The 17,539-nt window shown below is 37.3% G+C and overlaps 1 protein-coding gene across 1 annotated transcript; it reads right to left on the bottom strand.

Moving 5' to 3' along the window:
• Positions 1-1,685: 1,685 nt before the first annotated feature.
• Positions 1,686-2,506, bottom strand: LOC122301413. Its single transcript, XM_043112763.1, has one exon. It carries the CDS (start codon positions 2,312-2,314, stop codon positions 1,859-1,861), a length of 456 nt encoding a protein of 151 aa, XP_042968697.1. The 5' UTR covers positions 2,315-2,506; the 3' UTR covers positions 1,686-1,858.
• Positions 2,507-17,539: the final 15,033 nt, after the last annotated feature.

Genomic DNA, 17,539 nt, shown 5'->3' with positions numbered 1-17,539 from the left:
AGTCAATGAGATATCTGTTCATCAATAGTCAATGAGATATAGACGTCTCATTCTGACTTCCGGGATTTCATTAACCATATCATATACTATATATACATCAACAGTCAATGAGATATAGACGTATCACTCTCACTTCCGGGATGCCATGATCATGATATGGTTCTTAACGATAAACCTGATCATATATGATATATGTGTGTGTGTGGATAATCTCAAATTAATCTTATCATATAAAACAAAGCAATTGGTCAGGGACGAATATAAAGTAACTATATATATAAAACGTACACCAACCATGACAATCTCCCCATTTAAAGCTTCCAATTTTTCTATGCAATTCCTTGGCCAATATATAGTAGCCACTTATAATGAAATAATTTTAGATCGAGCCATGCTTGGTAGCTAAAAGTTGGTACGTACATTTCAAAAGAGGCATCCCAGACAAGCTGGTAAAGGCTTTATATTTGTGACCAGAGTAGCAAAAATATCTGCAGTAGCCATTAATTAGACTTTATATTATTCTTACTATACAGAAAGGTGACTTTCAATCACAACGGATGCGATCACGAAGAGTCAAAAATAAACGAGGAAACGAAAATGCTTAGGCCACTTCTGGTGGCTCCCGTTGGCTTTTTTTGTTTTTATTTTTATTTTTATTTTCTCAATGATTAAAAAAAATTACTTCATATTATTATAATATTTTTTAAAATTAATTTATATTAAATTATGTATTTTTAAAATTTTACATAATTATGAATAGTATTTTTTTTAAATTCAAAGAACCACAATTCACTATTTAAACATTATTTTACTATTTTTTCTCTCTTCTAGTCATTAAAATTAATTTTGTAAAATTTATATTAAGATGATTTTGATATATTAAATTTATATTAAGTTAATGATACAAAATGTTTTTTTAGTATATATTAATATTTTTTGATAAAGTGGTCATTTTGATATATAAAATTAGTAATATTTAGATATATGAAATTAGTATTTTTGAGTATATTGTGTTAATTGTAAAATGTATAAAAATAATAATTTAAAGAAAAAAATAAAAAAATAAGAATATTTTATTATTATTTAGTTCAAATGTGTATAATCTAACGTAGGAGGTTTTTTTTTTTATTTTTTTATTTTTTTTTATTATGTAAAATTAATATTCAAAAATATAGAAAAATTAATGCTAGTGCTTTAGCTTTCAAAATTTAGTCGAATTGTTTAGCCACAACACAATTCCAGCTGCAAGCTGCCGGATTTGGAAATTGATGATCGGCCTTGTTTATAATTTGCAAAACATCATGTACACAGTACTTCCTCGATCATGGTAATTAGTGGGGTCCAAGTCTAACTAATTTATGTGCAGCCGCCGGCTATTATTCTCTTCCCAATGATTTGGTAGTTATTTACCAGGAAATTTTGTTACTTAAACGTGGCTACCTATATTATATGATCTCTTCATGATCAGACGCTTCAATCTGCTACTTGTCCCTCCAGCTTGTAATTCAACATCCCTTCAAGGTCAAACCTTTTCTCCATTTGAAGGCACGAAAACATCTCAAACATATATGCACATCTCCTAAACTGTATTTTGGAACAAACAACTTCGACAGTTTCAAATAGCAAATCCCCAAACACCATATATATATATATATATATATATAGTTACTGTAAATACTGAATGATTAACAAGAACAAAAGGAACGGTATACTAAAATTTAAATGATCCAAAGAGACAGCGTAGCTTCTGCTTCTTGACCTTAAAACATGCCTATGGTAATACATGCCTAACACACCCTTTGATCTTCAATCATCTTTCCTCATACCATATATCGGCTTAAAAATTATGTTTCCTACTTCAACTAGAGACAGCATAGCTTCTGCTTCTTGGATAAACCTTTGCGTCGAGCTTTATAACTTCTTCAAATTCACAGGGCTTGTCTTCATCGATCCTCCCAAAACCAACGCTGCGGCTCCGAGGCATATTATCAGGTGCAGTGGTAGTTGGAGACTTGGCAACGACGGCCTGCTGCTGAACCTTATTGCCAAGGCTTCTAGTAGAAGCAACCCTCACAAGGTCCTGGAAATCTTCATTGTTGTTGCTCGATCTGGCGGAGCTGGTGCTGAAGCTCTTAGGCAGAGTGGATATATGGGTCGTGGGGCAGCCCAAGGCTGTGCCCGTGCCGTAGTCAAAGCGACCGGAGCATTCTGTCATGCCTTTGATATAGAAGTCTCTGATCTTGGCGAGGATTCTAATGGGCGTCTTGATGTACTTGCTGAGTTTTGACTCTTTGCCAGCCGTGTTGTTACCCATGTTGCAGGGTTGTAATTTGAACACTTTTTGTCTCTTTCTAGGATCGATGGAGGAGGAAAGAAAACTGAAAATGAGTAGGAGTTAACAAGGGGAAAATGGCCGTGTTTATATAATAGGATCGATGGAGGTAATTAGAAGTTATGATCTGTGAAGAAAATTAATAAGATGGCGGGGTGGCTTCGTTATGATATATAGTTTTTATTTTATTTTATTTTATTTTATTTTTTTTTATTTTTTTTTATTTTTATAATGGCTTATATATATACACACATATGGTTGGGTATTTGTAGTGCGTGTGAAATATGGCTGTACGAAAGTGATGGAGAGATCAGATCAGACAGAGAGGAAGATATGATATATTATATAATATATTTTGCATATATTTTGAATGAATGGATGATATATAATATAGAAGAGATCATCATTGATTAGGATAATATAGAAGAGCGGGGATAAGAACAATACACGGTGGAATCCAATACTTAATACATAACTTATGGAAAAATTTTATTGTAAGTATATTTTGTGCATCAATTCGTACACTAATATTGATATATAAAATATATATTTAATGAAATTATATGAATTAAAGACGGAAACAAATTTTATGAGATAAAAGATTTTATTTTTCTTTCAAATTATTTTTATATTTTTTAAAATAACAAAGGTCTTCGATAAGCGAATTGGTAAAAAAAAATACCTAACAAAACTCTAACCCTATATATAAGTCTATTGAAACAACAAAATGGAAGAATTAATTAATTGGAATAAGAAATAGATGAAATCGAGGAATATATATATATATATATTATAGAGTAGTGCTAGGCGGCACGCCCCAGCAATGGAGTGATGGGCGAATTGACCTGGCATGAGGTTTTTATTATTTTAATATATTTAAATATTTTTAAAAAATTAAAAAAAGATATATCCATACATTAAAAATAATTTCTTCAATTATTAAATAAAAAGATTTAAAAAATAAAAATACAAAAGCGATTGTTTGGAACGGCACAAATGAAACGCACGCTATCATTTCTGTATATTATATATAGATGATGAAGTGCTCACGTACGCAACTAGTTAACTACCCATTGTATAATATGTTTATCTAATCATGTTCGGAACGCATGCTCCTTAGATATTAATGAATCATTTTTATGAAATAGTTGACTTCTGATTTAATTAGTAGTTATTATAATTATATTAACTTTTTTTAATTAAAAAAACAACAATATTAAAGGCTTCACAAAAATGTTTCAGTTTTTTTTTTTACCCGGGAACAGGAATAAAATATCTTGTTTTGAGAGAGAGAAAGGTGAATATATTGGTAGGGATAACTATAATGCAATAATAACACTAACAAACAAGTTGCAACACATGTCATCTTATTGTGACTTTTAATCAAAATTTAATAGTCTTTTTATCAGACTATTTTAAAATAATTTCAAACGACTTCTTTTTAATAAAAAATAAGTAGAGTCACTTTTTTTTTTTTTTTTTTTTTTTTTTTTATTTCAGGTCATTTTTATTTATTTATTAATATTACATTTGTTTGTTAGGAATTTTCACTCTAGAAAAAAATAATAATAACGAAGTACGTCCGTCAATTCATTAAGATATTACAACTAGTACGTATTAAAATATTATTTGGATCCTTCAACTAGTACCAGCAACACAACATTTGTGGGGGGAAATGATCTCAATCTCGTACTAGAAAAATATTAAAAAAGAGTTATTTGTTTTTGTGTTTTTCTTTTTTGTTTGTTTTCCCTAAAGCTCGATTTGTCGTGTTGTGTAGCCCTGCCTCGTGTCATTAATAGTCACGAGAATGAGAGATGTATTTGGGCATGCTGAATCTTCGGCTTATTTTAGACTAAAATCTCTAAGATGCATGCGTATATGCTTTCGAACATAAACCAACCGCGTGGTCGAAAGCCTTTCAAGCTTTAAAACACATTTCGATTTGCATATTAGAACAAGTATGGATTACGTGTTAATGAAATGAATCTATATATATTTACTTCTAACAACACTTGGAATGTATTTTGTTGATGCTATTTTCGAACCTAATGCCACAAAATTATTTAGATGACAATCAGTGGATGGTAGTTGCTAATGCCAAAAAAATCACAGGAGTCAAAACAGAAGAAAGTGTCATTCCTGACTATGGAGGTGACCCAAGCTTTGATCGTTGTCGTCTGAAGCCTATGATGGCCGTCTAGAGTAGCGGTACAGTGTTTATACGTACATCCATAGCAGTGAATAGAAAATAAATACAAAAGATATAAATAGAGATGGAGATATACAAATTTACGTGATTTGGCATAGGGTTTATGTCCACAGGTCACTTGGAAGGAAAATCCATTATAATATGAGTATTTTACAATCTATCATTTATCTCTGTACAATTGAGGTTAGGGATCTCCTTTATGAGAAGACAATATCTTAGAGCTCTTGTTTAGAGAGTGAATATGACCTTTGTGTTCTCGTCATCGTCCTTCTTTGCTCAGATTTCATCACTTTTATTGCAGCCCTATCAATGGTAGGTGAAGAAATTAGTTTTATGCTACTTCTCCCTTGCGTGTCTAATTTGCTTTTTTCTCCTTCCTTATTTTCCTCTTCCCATTTGACATTTATTTTTTGTTGTCTCCTTATTGTCTCTTCTAACTTGCCTCCCGATGATGGCTCTTTGATGAGTTAGGTTTGGTATATTTGAGCCTACTATTTTTTTACCCTCTTTAATAGTGTAGTAGTGTTGATGGTAGTGATATGCATCCGTAGCTTGATAAAATAAAGAAGTACAGAAACAAGATGAACTTTAACGTGGTTCCGTGAATGTAGGGAATGGAAGAGAAATTATGTTATGAACATGTATTCCAACCTTTCTTTCCTCTCTAGTAAAAATATGAAAGAAAAACTGTCATCGAAGTCTCGGACACCTTAACTTGTACATTGAAGTTTGAGAGCCCAAGCACTTCGGGCCCTAACTGCCGAAGACCCAATACATTCTTTACCTACTAATATATAAACATAGAAAAGTTTGCGGCTAAAGATTTTAAGGATGGTAGAATAAGATAGATAGGTAATCATATTTTGAGGTCAACCTCAGATTCAGGCCCATTTGCAGCCCAACAAAAAAAGGAGGTATTTCCTAATTTATCATCATGACATTAATTCAGTCCAAAAAAAAATGATGTTCCCTTAATTCAGCACTTGATCTCAAGAGTTGGATTAAGGTATCTTTCTCAGCCATCGATGATCGATCGAGTTATGCAGAGCATAGGTTGGGGTGGGGACTGTGTAACGTTTTAAAATTTTCAAATCTAGGTTGAATAGTTAAAAAGTATATAAAACAGAAATATAGGAATTTGAGAAGAAGACATTGAGAGTAATGAAGTATACTGTAGGGGGCGCAAAATTTATACGTTTCCACTAATTCTCCTCTTTTATCTAGAAAAGGTGGAGAAAGAGTGTGCGCGAGGCATGGCCCGAGTTAGTTATAACTAATTTTTGAAGGTGTCTGTGGTGGCCTGCGATGGGTGAGAAGGGAGGTTGGGGTACTCCGGCATGGTCTGAGGGCGTAGTAGGTGGGGTTCCATTCCTTGTGTGGAGGAGAGTGGGTGAAATTGAGGATCTAGAGGAACATTGGGATTTCCTTAAGCTCACTAAGGAGGAGAATGAAAATATTGTGATAAAGGCTGAGCAGTTGCCAGGGGCTTCTGCTAAGAGAGACATGCTTGGTAGGTAGGTTGATCTCAGAGAGGAAGGTAAGTAAAGAAGTCATCAGATCCACGTTAGCAAAGATCTAGAGATTGCAGGGATCCTTTGTTTTCCATGAAATTAGTTCAAACTTGTTTGAAATCTCCTTTGAGATTCTAAGTGATAAGTAGAAGATACTTGAGGGCAGACCATGGTTGTTTGACAATCACCTTCTAGTACTAAAGCCTTTTGAGGGCTTAATCCCACCTTAGAATCTGGAGTTTGACAACGAAATGTTCTGGGTGAGATTGCATAACTTGTTGCTGGCTTGCATGATGAGGGAGATTGGGAAACAAATTGGGGAGTCATTAGGTATTGTTGTGGAGGTGGAGATTAAAAGTGATGGCATTGCTTGGGGTAATTTTCTAAGGGTCCGTATTGTCTTGGATCTAAGGAAAGCAATGGCGAGGGGAAGAACTGCAAATCTTCTAGGTAGCCGAATATGGGTACCTGTGACTTATGAAAAACTACCTAAACTTTGCTTTAGGTGTGGTAGGATTAAACATACTGCTGAAGGATGCCATGGGGTAGAGGATGGGGGTGGCAAGATGCAGTATGGAAGCTGGTTATGGGCTCAGATCAACCCCAGAGGGAGATGGGGAACTTCCAATAAGGGGTTCTATGGTTCTCATCAGGAGGAGGGTAGTGAAAAGGGGAGAAGTGAGAAGGAGAGGTGGGAGGCCATATCGAGAAACTGTCCAGTTGTTAGCCTAGAGGGAACATTGGTGGAGAGTAGGGTTAACCAACCTGTAGAGGAATCTGGGGAGGGCAAAGGAATAGGTGGAGAAAGGAAGTGACAAGATGAATGTCATGTGCTTATTGAAAATCCCAAAGGGGGGAAAACTGTGAGGGTTATGAGGCCCATTATTCATGAGAAACTGTTGGTGGAGGTTGATGTTGCTCAGGCGATAGAGAAGGGGGATGATGTGATAGTACCTCAAACTGAGCCAATTGAAATAGATGATAGGGAGATTAATGACTTTATGAGCACAAGGAGAGGAAAAGAAGGGCCAGAGAGGGGAGGTTGGCAGTCATGGAGGGTAAAGTGGTTGAAAGGAAGAGGAAAAAGCTTGTAGTAGAAGTGTCAGGAGTGTGTGAATTAAAGAAAGGAATAAAGAGTGTGGCACTTGATGTGCATGAGACTACCTCAGATTTGGCAGAGGTTGCTAGCCAACCTCGTCACACATTATAAAAATTCTAAGTTGGAACTGCTGAGGGCTTGGGAACCCTCGGATAGTTCAAAGCCTTCGTTTCTTAGTGAAGAAAAAGAAGCCCATGGTGATTTTTCTAATGGAAACAAAGTTGCTGTCATAGAAGTTTGATAAAATAAAGAGGAAATTAGGGATGAGAAACTGTTTTGTGGTTGACTGTAGAGGAAGGAGTGGAGGTTTGGCTCTTCTATGGAGTAGTGAGGTGGAGTTGGAAATTGTCAACTTTTCCTTTCACCACATTAGTGCTAGCCTATACTGTGTGGAGTGGAAGATCAATTGGCTCTTTTTTGGCTTTTATTCCCGAGGTGAGTAGGAGAAAAGAATTTTGGAGATTACTGTCAATGTTAAATCCTAAAAAGAAGCCTTGGTATGTGATGGGGGATTTTAACAAAGTGGTATCTCAAGTAGAGAAATAGGGAGGTAATCTGAGGGGTGAATTTCAAGTGGATGACTTTAGATAGGTTTTGGAGTCTAAATACCTTGTTGATATGGGGTGGACTGGTTGTAAGTTCACTTGGAGCAACAAGCACTTGGATGGTACCTTCACAAATGAAAGATTAGATAGAGTGGTAGCCAATGGGGGATGGATAGATTTCTTTCAAGATAGAACAATTGAAGTGCTAAATGCAACTCAATCTGATCACAAAGCCTTGTTGATGAACCTGGCTAATAGGCCCTCAAGAAGAAGACAAAAGAAAAGGCTATTCAGATTTGAGGCAAGTTGGGCCTTGGATGAGGAAGGGATGACAATAATTAAGAGGGCATGGAGAAGTAGTGGTTGTGAAGAAGGGCATTTGAGAGGGATTCAAGAGAAGCTAGAAAGGTGTGAGGTGGGGTTAGTAGGTTGGAGTAGGAAGTAAAGAATAGAAGCTCAACAGGTCCTAAGGCAACATCTTAGTCACCTTCAAGTTGAACAGGAGGTGGAAGGAAGCTATAATGTGGAGGTGATTAATCAGTTGCAGTCAAAACTAGGGCTCATCCTTGAACAAGAAGAACTGAGATGGAGATAGAGAGCAAAGAAGAACTGGTATTATTTGGGTGACAAAAATACCAAATACTTTCACTCATGTGCTAACCAGAAAAGGAAGAAAAACCAGATTAGGGAGCTATCTGATTCAAGGGACAACAAGGTGATGAATCATGAAGGAATTGAAGAGGTGTTCAATGAATATTTTAGCAAACCTTTCAGCACTACTAGTCCATCCACTCAGGCCATCGAGGTTTGTCTTAAAGACCTTAAATCATGTGTGAGTACTGAGATAAACAATGAGCTCGAGAAACTATTTTCAAGGGAGGAGGTGGAACTTGCTTTGAGATAGATGGCCCCTCTTAAATCCCCTGGCTCTGATGGGTATAAGGCTTGTTTCTATAAGGCCTATTGGAGTGTTGTTGGGCAGGATGTAACTGATGCTATCTTGCAATTCCTTAACAGTGATATTGATCTGGAAATGGATGTTAACAGGACCTCCATTGCCCTTATTCCTAAGGTTGCTAACCCAGCTATGACAAATGAGTTCAGGCCCATAAGTCTATTTAATGTCTTATATAAGCTAGTTTCTAAAGTTCTTGCTAACAGACTTAAGAAAGTGCTACCCCACATTATATCATCTAACCAGAGTGCCTTTATCTCTGGAAGCATCATCACAGATAATGTAATGGTGGCTTATGAGACATTTCATACAATGAAAACAAGATTGAAAGGTAGGGTGGGCAGCATGGCCTTGAAATTGGATATGTCCAAAGCCTACGACATGATTGAATGGGCTTATTTGGAGGATGTTATGAGGAGGATGGGGTTTTGATTGAAATGGATTAGATGGATCATGAAGTGTGTGAGTTCTGTATCTTATTCTGTACTTGTTAATAGGGAAGCTGGTAAGTGGTTCAAGCGAAGTAGGGGTATTAGGCAAGGGGATCCCATCTCCCCTTACCTATTTATCCTTTGCACAGAGAGACTTTCTTCTCTACTTAATGGTGCTAAGGCCTGTGGAACTATGAGGGGTGTGACTGTGGCAAGAGGGGGAGTAAGGGTTAATCATCTGCTTTTTGTAGATGATTGTTTGATTTTTGGGAGAGCCAAGCTAGCAGAATGGCAGTGTATACATGGGTTGCTAAAAATATATGAGGAAGCTTCTGGACAGTGTCTTAATCTTCAGAAAACAACTATGTTTTTTAGCTCAAACACTAGTCTGGCTACTAGGTTGAACATTAAGAATGTGGCAACGGTATTAATCTGTGGTAACTATGAAAGATACCTTGGATTACCAAATCTTGTTGGAGGGTCAAAATTTAACACTTTTAGGGACCTAAAGGAAAGGGTGTGGGCCAAGATTAGCAACTGGAAGAGTACTTTCCTATCCCAAGTTGGGAAATAAGTCCTCCTTAAGGCAGTGGCTCAAGAAATCCCAACCTTTGCTCTGAGTGTATTTAGACTGTCCAAAAGGCTTTGTGTTGATATTAACTCCCTGATAGCTAAGTTTTGGTGGGGCCAAAAACAAAATTAACACAAGATTCACTAGAGGAGCTGGCTGAAAATTAGTGAAAGCAAGAGAGGTGGAAGGCTAGGTTTTCGATATTTAGAATGTTTCAATATTGCAATGTTAGCTAAGCAGTGTTGGGGGTTCTTGATTAATCCTTCATCCTTAGTGGCTACTGTGATGAGACAGAAATACTTTACGGATGGTGAGCTATTACATGCAAAATGGGAAGGGGGCCGTCCAATATATGGAGAAGTCTCTGAGTAGCCCTAAACTTAGTAAGAGAAGGGGTGGTATGGCGAGTGGGGAATAGTTGAAGGGTTAACATATGGGGAGATAAGTGGTTGCCTAGTATGACTTACCCTAGAGTTTTATCTCCTGCTCAGCTAATGAGTATAGATTCTAAAGTGTGTAATTTGATCAATGAGGAATGGAGGGGTTGGAGTCTGGACCTACTAAAGGAAATGTTTTCAACTGAAGAGGTGGAATTGATAAGAAGGATCCAGTAATGCAAAAACGTGCCAAGTGATAAGAGGGTGTGGAGCTTTTCTGCTGATGGTAGATTTTCTGTTAAAAATACCTACCACCTGGAGTACTTGAGAGGTAAAAGGAGGAGGGGAGAGACATCTAAAGTAGAAGAGGAGGGCCAATTCTGGAAGAATATCTGGAACCTTAATGTGCAGCCATGTGTGAAGCAGTTTATATGAAAACCTTGTCTTGATATGCTACCTACTCAAGAGAATTTGTGGAAAAAATAGCTAGTGAGATCCAATCTATGTCCCATTTGTAACTTGGAGATTGAATCACTTGTGCATGTTCTATGGGCATGTCCAGCTGCATCTGATGTGTGGTATGAGAAGGGTAGCCCAGTGCAGAAATGGAATAGTAGTGGAACCCGTTTCTTGGAGCTATGGAAGGAAATTGCAACAAGTCTAAAGCAAGAAGAGTTGGAATTGGTTGCTTGCATAATGAGGAGGCTATGACTTAGAAGGAATGAGTGTATTTTTTAAGGCAAGTTCCTCAAGCCTAAAGGGGTGATGAGAGCTACTAGGGAAAGGTATAGAGAGTGTGTTGCTGCACAAGAGCAAAGAGGAGGGTTGCAGAGGATGGGTACTAATTGTAGTAGGGAAGGAAAGTGGACAAAACTTGAAACTCAATAGGTGAAGGCTAATTGGGATGCCTTGGTTAGTATTGCTATAAAGAAGGTGGGCATAGGGGTGGTTATAAGGGACGAGGAAGGGGAGGTAATGGCCTCTTTGTCCACTGTGGTGGATTGCCTACAAGACCCTATAGTAGAGGAAGCTTTGGCTCTTAGAAGAGCTATGTTGCTTTGTGAAGAACTTAGCTTCTCGAAGGTCATTTTAGAAGGAGATTCACAAGTTATTATCAAAGCAATAAATAGCAAGAAGGACTCTTCTATAGAGTATGGAAATGTGGTGGATGAGATAAAGGGCTGGTTGAATACTAAGGAAAACTAGAAAGTAATGTTTGTTCATAGGGGGCTAATAATGTTGCTCATTTACTAGCTAAACTAGCTTTTAATTTTCCAATAGAAAGGGTTTGGATTGAAGAAGGCCCTATAGAGATTGGGAATGGAGTTCATCCTGTAAAGTTGGCTACAAGTCTGAAGAAGGTTGGGCTGACCCAGATTATTAGTGTAGAAGAGGTGAAAGAAAGATAACATCAAGGCCATATATATATATATATACACTTGCGTGCATGCCATCAGTTTACTTTTGGTTGTATGTTTTCTTTATCATTGGGCAGTACTTGATCAGCGAGAGATGATTGTTTAACATTGCTCAGAAAGATTTTTTATTTCTCTTCATTAATTCCTAATTTTTTGATCTCATCAGCATATATATATGTTACCTTTGAGATGAAGATCAGAGTACTAATGCTATTATTAATTTATGTCATTTGTTATTCTCTTCCAAGTCATCGTCATCCTTTGATCATCGTCATACTAAAGGGTAATCATGTGAGAATTATACTTAAAAAGATGGCCAGGAATTAGTTCTATTGGAAGGGTTTGACGATGATGTCACAAAAAAAAAAAAAAGGAAAGAGATTGGAGAAGGGGTTGCGGGATTTGGAAGGTCTGTGCGGAGGATGATCTCTATTTATTAAAAAAAAAAAAAAAAGAACCCAACCCTAAACATTTTGGGTTAAGTAACCGAGTAATGGAAGATTCACGAAATGTTTCCGTTCAGAACAAACCCATTTCGGGTCGGGTAGGCGTACAACCCTAAGCAATAGTAGTTCAAATTCATGTCTTTTAGATCGATGAGTGTTACATGGTTCACAGGGGTAATGTGGGTTGGTAATCTTGAGAAAGGCTATACAGTAGATATGATTGCATCAGTTTTGAATGAGTTGTTGCGGTTGAAGAAGATTTTTTCTTAATAACTCAGTTCAATTTAATTTTAAGTTAAATCTAACATAAACACCTCATTTTTAAATTATTAAACTCATCTTAACTCAAAAACTCTTTACAAGTAAGTCCCATAACCTTTTTCAACTCAATATTTATTTACACGTGGAACCCACAATGTTTTTCAACTTCTCATAAATACATTTAAACTCATATTAACATTCAAACACATATAAACTCATCTTAGGTGTGCCCCATAAAATTCATTTCATTATATCAACTCATTACTAGTTATAAAGAACCTATCTCATCTTAACTCAATTCAATATCCAAACGGGGTCTTATACAACCTTAGGTGAGAAAACTATAGCTACTACGTAAAAAATCAAATTTCATCACATAATATTGGGCTGCAAAACTTTCAAACTATGCTTGAATATTGAGATGAGTTGAGTTGAGTTATAAATATAAATAGTTTGTGGGTTCTATTAATGTGTTTAACTTTTTTAGATTGAGATTTGTTTAACTTTTTTATGAAAAATTAAAAAAATAACAGAATCTATTAATAATTAGTTTGAAAGGAGATGAATTAGGTCCAACAATCAAACACAGTTTGATTCCTTTATAAAGATTCGTTTGGCACTCGTGACGATGGACACTTAGTTCTAAGTTAGAAAGTCCATTTAAATCCCAAAACTCAAAAATATGGTGTTGGGGACGGACTAGCTCATGGCTGGTGCCAAAGCCACCAATGCACAGCATAACTTTAATGTAGTGACATGATAAAGTAGTTAAAATGAAGTGGTTTTTTTTTTTATCACCAAAGAAACATAGTTTTATTCATCAAAACATCAATTACATCAAAACATCATGACTAATAACTTGAGAAACAAACTCAGGAAAAGAATGCCACCAAATTACAAGATCATCTATATGCCATGAATGTCTAGCTAAACAATGAGCCACAGCATTGGCCATCCGACCCTTATGCTTAATAGAAACTTTAGGAAATCTTTGCAAAAGCCTTCTGATCTCAAAGACCAAGTTCCCCCATATAGACTCCTGATTTGTAGCAAGACTTTGTACCACTAAAAGGGAATCTAGTTCCACCTCGAGCTCAGCAATTCCCAGAGGTAAGCAAATTTGAAGGCCTCTTAACACAGCCAGAAATTCAATCTCCATTGGATCTGTTACTTCATGTTCTGGTTTACTAGCTGTGAAGATCACCTGTCCCTTCTCATCTCTTAGAACCATTCCTACTCCCGAGCTGCACTGGTCTTGAAAGATAGCACCATCAGTATTAAGCTTCAAGGCCCCTACCTGTGGAGCTGTCCAATTGCACATAGGCTTTAATCCCTTTCTCTGCTCTGCTATGGCTGATTTCTGTTCTTGCTGAAGTGAAAAAGCTTGATCCATAACTTGCTGAGGAGACATCTTTGCTGCTAAGTTTATTCCTTCTGTGCCATAACCCCCATGTGCATAATGCCATTTGTTCCATCTCCTTTTCCTTTTTGCTTAATGCCAATTGAAGCATAATCTGGACAAAATCCAATAATCCTGAAGCATTCTGCAGGAACCTGAGCTGATCCAACAATGCATCTTTAAAGATCACACAATTAAGCAAAGCATGATTTGTATCTTCTTCTTCCAGTCTGCACCATGGACACATAGCATCTGGCACCACCTTTTTAACTAGCAGATTCTTTAAAGAAGGTAAACCTTCTTTACAAATCCTCCATACAAAAATTTTCACTCGAGTAGGAACTTGCATTTTCCATATTTTCCTCCACATGGTTGTCTGATCTTCTCGAAATGATACCTCTCCTTCTTGATTACTGGCAGCATCAGCCAAGAATAGTCTATAAGCACTTCTGACACTAAACTGACCACTCTTCTCATGTTCCCATACCAACTCATCAGGCCTACTAATAGAGGTTAACACCATATGCAACACTTCTTCAGCTTCCCTTGGAGGTAAACATCTTCTAACCTTTTCCACATCCCAACTTCGAGTTCTGTCATCAATTAATTCAGAAACCTTCCATTTTAATTGGGACTGAGTAGTGGAACCCGAGATAGGCACCAGTTTATGGTTTGGTAACCAAAAGTCAGACCATATATTAATGGCCTTACCATCTCCAACCCTCCACTTACAACTTTTCAGGAGATGATGCTTAGCTTCTCATATACCCCTCCACACAAAAGAAGGATTTGCTCCTAGTTTGGCCTCTTTAAAACTTGTTGAATGAAAATATCTAGCTTTATATAATTGATGTAGCAGCAGACTTTCTTCTTTAAGGATACGCCAACTCTGCTTTGCAAGAAGGGCCAAGTTAAAGGTCCTTAAATCCTTAAAACCCATCCCTCCATGCAACTTGGACTTACACATTTTCCTCCAACTAACCCAACTGATTTTATTTTCCTCTTTTCTCTGCCCCCACCAAAATCTAGCTATCAAACTTTCCAACTTTAAACACAAAGAGGCAGGTAATTTAAAGCAACTCATGGTATAAGTTGGAATTGAGAGGGCTACTGCCTTTATAAGTACTTCTTTACCCCCTTGAGATAACAATTTTTCCTTCCACCATTGTAATTTAGTCCACACCCTATTTTGCAGCCCAGAAAAAGCTTGATGCTTTCCTCGGCAATCCCAAATACTTATCATAATTTTGCTGCTGTTGAACACCCCAGAACTGCATAATCTCAGCTTTAGTAGTAGAGGAGACATTCTTGCTAAAAACCATAGAAGTTTTGTCTTTGTTCACCACTTGTCCTGAAGCTTTTTCATAAACCTCCAATAAATGAAGAATATTTCTATTAGTTTGTGCTGTGGCCCTGCAAAATAACACACTGTCATCTGCAAACATAAGTTGATTAATCTTTGGAGCACCTTTGCATACACATATCCCTTCCACTACATCTTTGACATCAGCTTGCTGAAGAAGGGAAATAAGACCTTCAGTGCAGAGAATAAAAAGGTAAAGGGAGATGGGATCCCCTTGCCTTAACCCTCTTGAAGGATATATTGGGCCTTTAGGTTCTCCATTCACCAAAATAGACAATGAAACTGATTTAACACACAGCATCAGTAAACTAGTCCATTTAGCACCAAAACCCATAGTTTTCATAACTGATTCCAAGAAATCCCATTCTATTCGATCATAGGCCTTACTCATATCAAGCTTTAGAGACATGTAACCTTTCCTTCCTTTCCTTTTCCTTCGAAGAAAGTGCACTAACTCATAGGCAATTAACACATTATTTGAGATTAATCTTCCAGGAACAAAAGCACATTTAGAACCAGAAATTAACTGAGGCAGAATAGTCTTCATTCTGTTTGCAAGAACCTTTGACACCAACTTATAGATAACATTGCAAAGGCTGATTGGCCTGAAATTAGAGACCAACTCAGCCTTTTTCTTTTTTGGAATCAATGTCACATAAGTGTGGTTTAGCAATGAAGGAAAATATCCAGTATTCAACACCTCTAAAACAGCTCCAGTAACATCTCCACCCACTATAGCCCAATATTTTTGGTAAAATAATGGAGCCATACCATCAGGACCAGGAGCTTTTGTTGGATTCATTTCCTTCAAAGCTACTTCAACCTCATCTGCCACGAACTCCATTTCCAGTTGTTGTTTCATGTCTGCTGTAACTCGACCTGTTAGAGCCTCTAGAAACTGCATATTACCTCTTTGTGTTGAGGATGTAAAAAGCTTCTTGAAATAGTTTAGTATAACTTCATCCCTATCTTCATTCACTCTCCAATTACCCATATCATCCTTAATCCCTTTTATCATATTCTTTGCTTTTCTCTGTGAGGCTTTATGATGGAAGAAACTGGTATTTTTATCACCCTCAGTCAGCCATAGAGCCCTTGACCTTTGTCTCCACATAATCTCCTGCCTTTCCAACCAATTTTGAACATCTATTCGAGCTTTCTTTAAATCATTTGTTCTATGACCCTTTGGATCAGAGGCCTCAAGTCTTTTTAAAACTTCCTTTGCCTGTCTGAGCTTTTTTTGCACATTACCAAAGCAATCCTTATTCCACTTTGCAAGATGTTCACCACATTGCTGAATCTGTTTGAGGACTCCCTCCATAGTTCTATCCCTATTAATATTAACCCAAGCCTTCTCAATGAGTGGTTTGCAGCCTTTATCTTCCACCCACATGGCCTCAAAGCGAAATAACTTTTGTCCTCTCCTCTGAACTCTATCATTTTGTAATTGTAATTTGATTGGCACATGATCAGAGTATGCCACACTTCCATGACTTACATTTGCCACAGGATATAAATTCTTCCATGCAAGATTGGCAAGACCTCGATCAAGTCTTTCACTAATGTTGTATTGAGGTTCCCTTCTGTTGCACCATGTAAATGGATTACCAATATATCCCAGATCCAATAAACCACAATCATCAAGCAAATCTCGAAACTCCTGTATCTGTCTATCAGTTCTTGCTCTACCACCAACCTTTTCATTAACACTTAGCACTTCATTGAAATCTCCCATCAAAAGCCAGCCTTGATCACGAGGAATTTGAATGGATCTAAGTAACTGCCACGTCTCATGTCTCCTGCTAGTTTCAGGCTGGCCATACACCCCAGTAAAATACCAAGGAGCATAGTCAGTTGAAGAATCTTGAATGCTAGCATGAATATGATTTTTAGAGTAATGCTTAATGTCCAAACTTACATCATTCTTCCACAATAAGGCAAGACCACCACTCCTCCCCTCACTACTGACTGCCAAACAATTATCATACCCCAGCTTGTACTTCAATTTCTCCATAACCTTAACTTGTAACCTGATCTCTTGTAAAAACAAGACCTTGGGACCTTCCTCCCTGACTAGATTAGAGAGAGCTCGAACTCCTCGTTGGTTCCCAAGCCCACGGGAGTTCCAACTGAGGAGAATCATTGAGGTCGGCAGGGCTGTATAACAGCCTCTGCCAATGTCAACTTATCCTCACCAACCTGCTTAACCATGCTTTCTCCTATCTTCCCTTTCCCTCTTACATCCATCTCTGCCAGTTTTAATTTCTTTTTATTTTCATGCACTAAGTTTGTATAAACTGCATTATCACCATTATCAACCTGCCTTTTCCTACAGGTACTAGTATTTTGTGACAAAGTACTCATACCTGTGTCTCTAGCATGTTTTTTCCAGGTGGATCGAGGAGATCTTCTCGGAGGTTGTTTTGTTCCAGCATGCAACTAGGCTTGGTTTCCTATAGAAACATGGGCTTGAGAGGCCTCGACTGTCACTTGGCCCACCACAGAAGACTCCACATGTATTACATTCAAATTACCGTTACTTTCACCCTCCGAGAACTGCGTAACTGAAATGCCATAATCACGTCGAGTCATCTGATCCTGATCCCTTCCCACAAAATC

This window comes from Carya illinoinensis, chromosome 1 (assembly GCF_018687715.1).
Source record: "Carya illinoinensis cultivar Pawnee chromosome 1, C.illinoinensisPawnee_v1, whole genome shotgun sequence".
In the NCBI taxonomy this organism is placed as follows: domain Eukaryota; kingdom Viridiplantae; phylum Streptophyta; class Magnoliopsida; order Fagales; family Juglandaceae; genus Carya; species Carya illinoinensis.
Note: the sequence above shows the minus strand (reverse complement) of the source record. Positions and strands in the feature narration are given on the sequence as shown.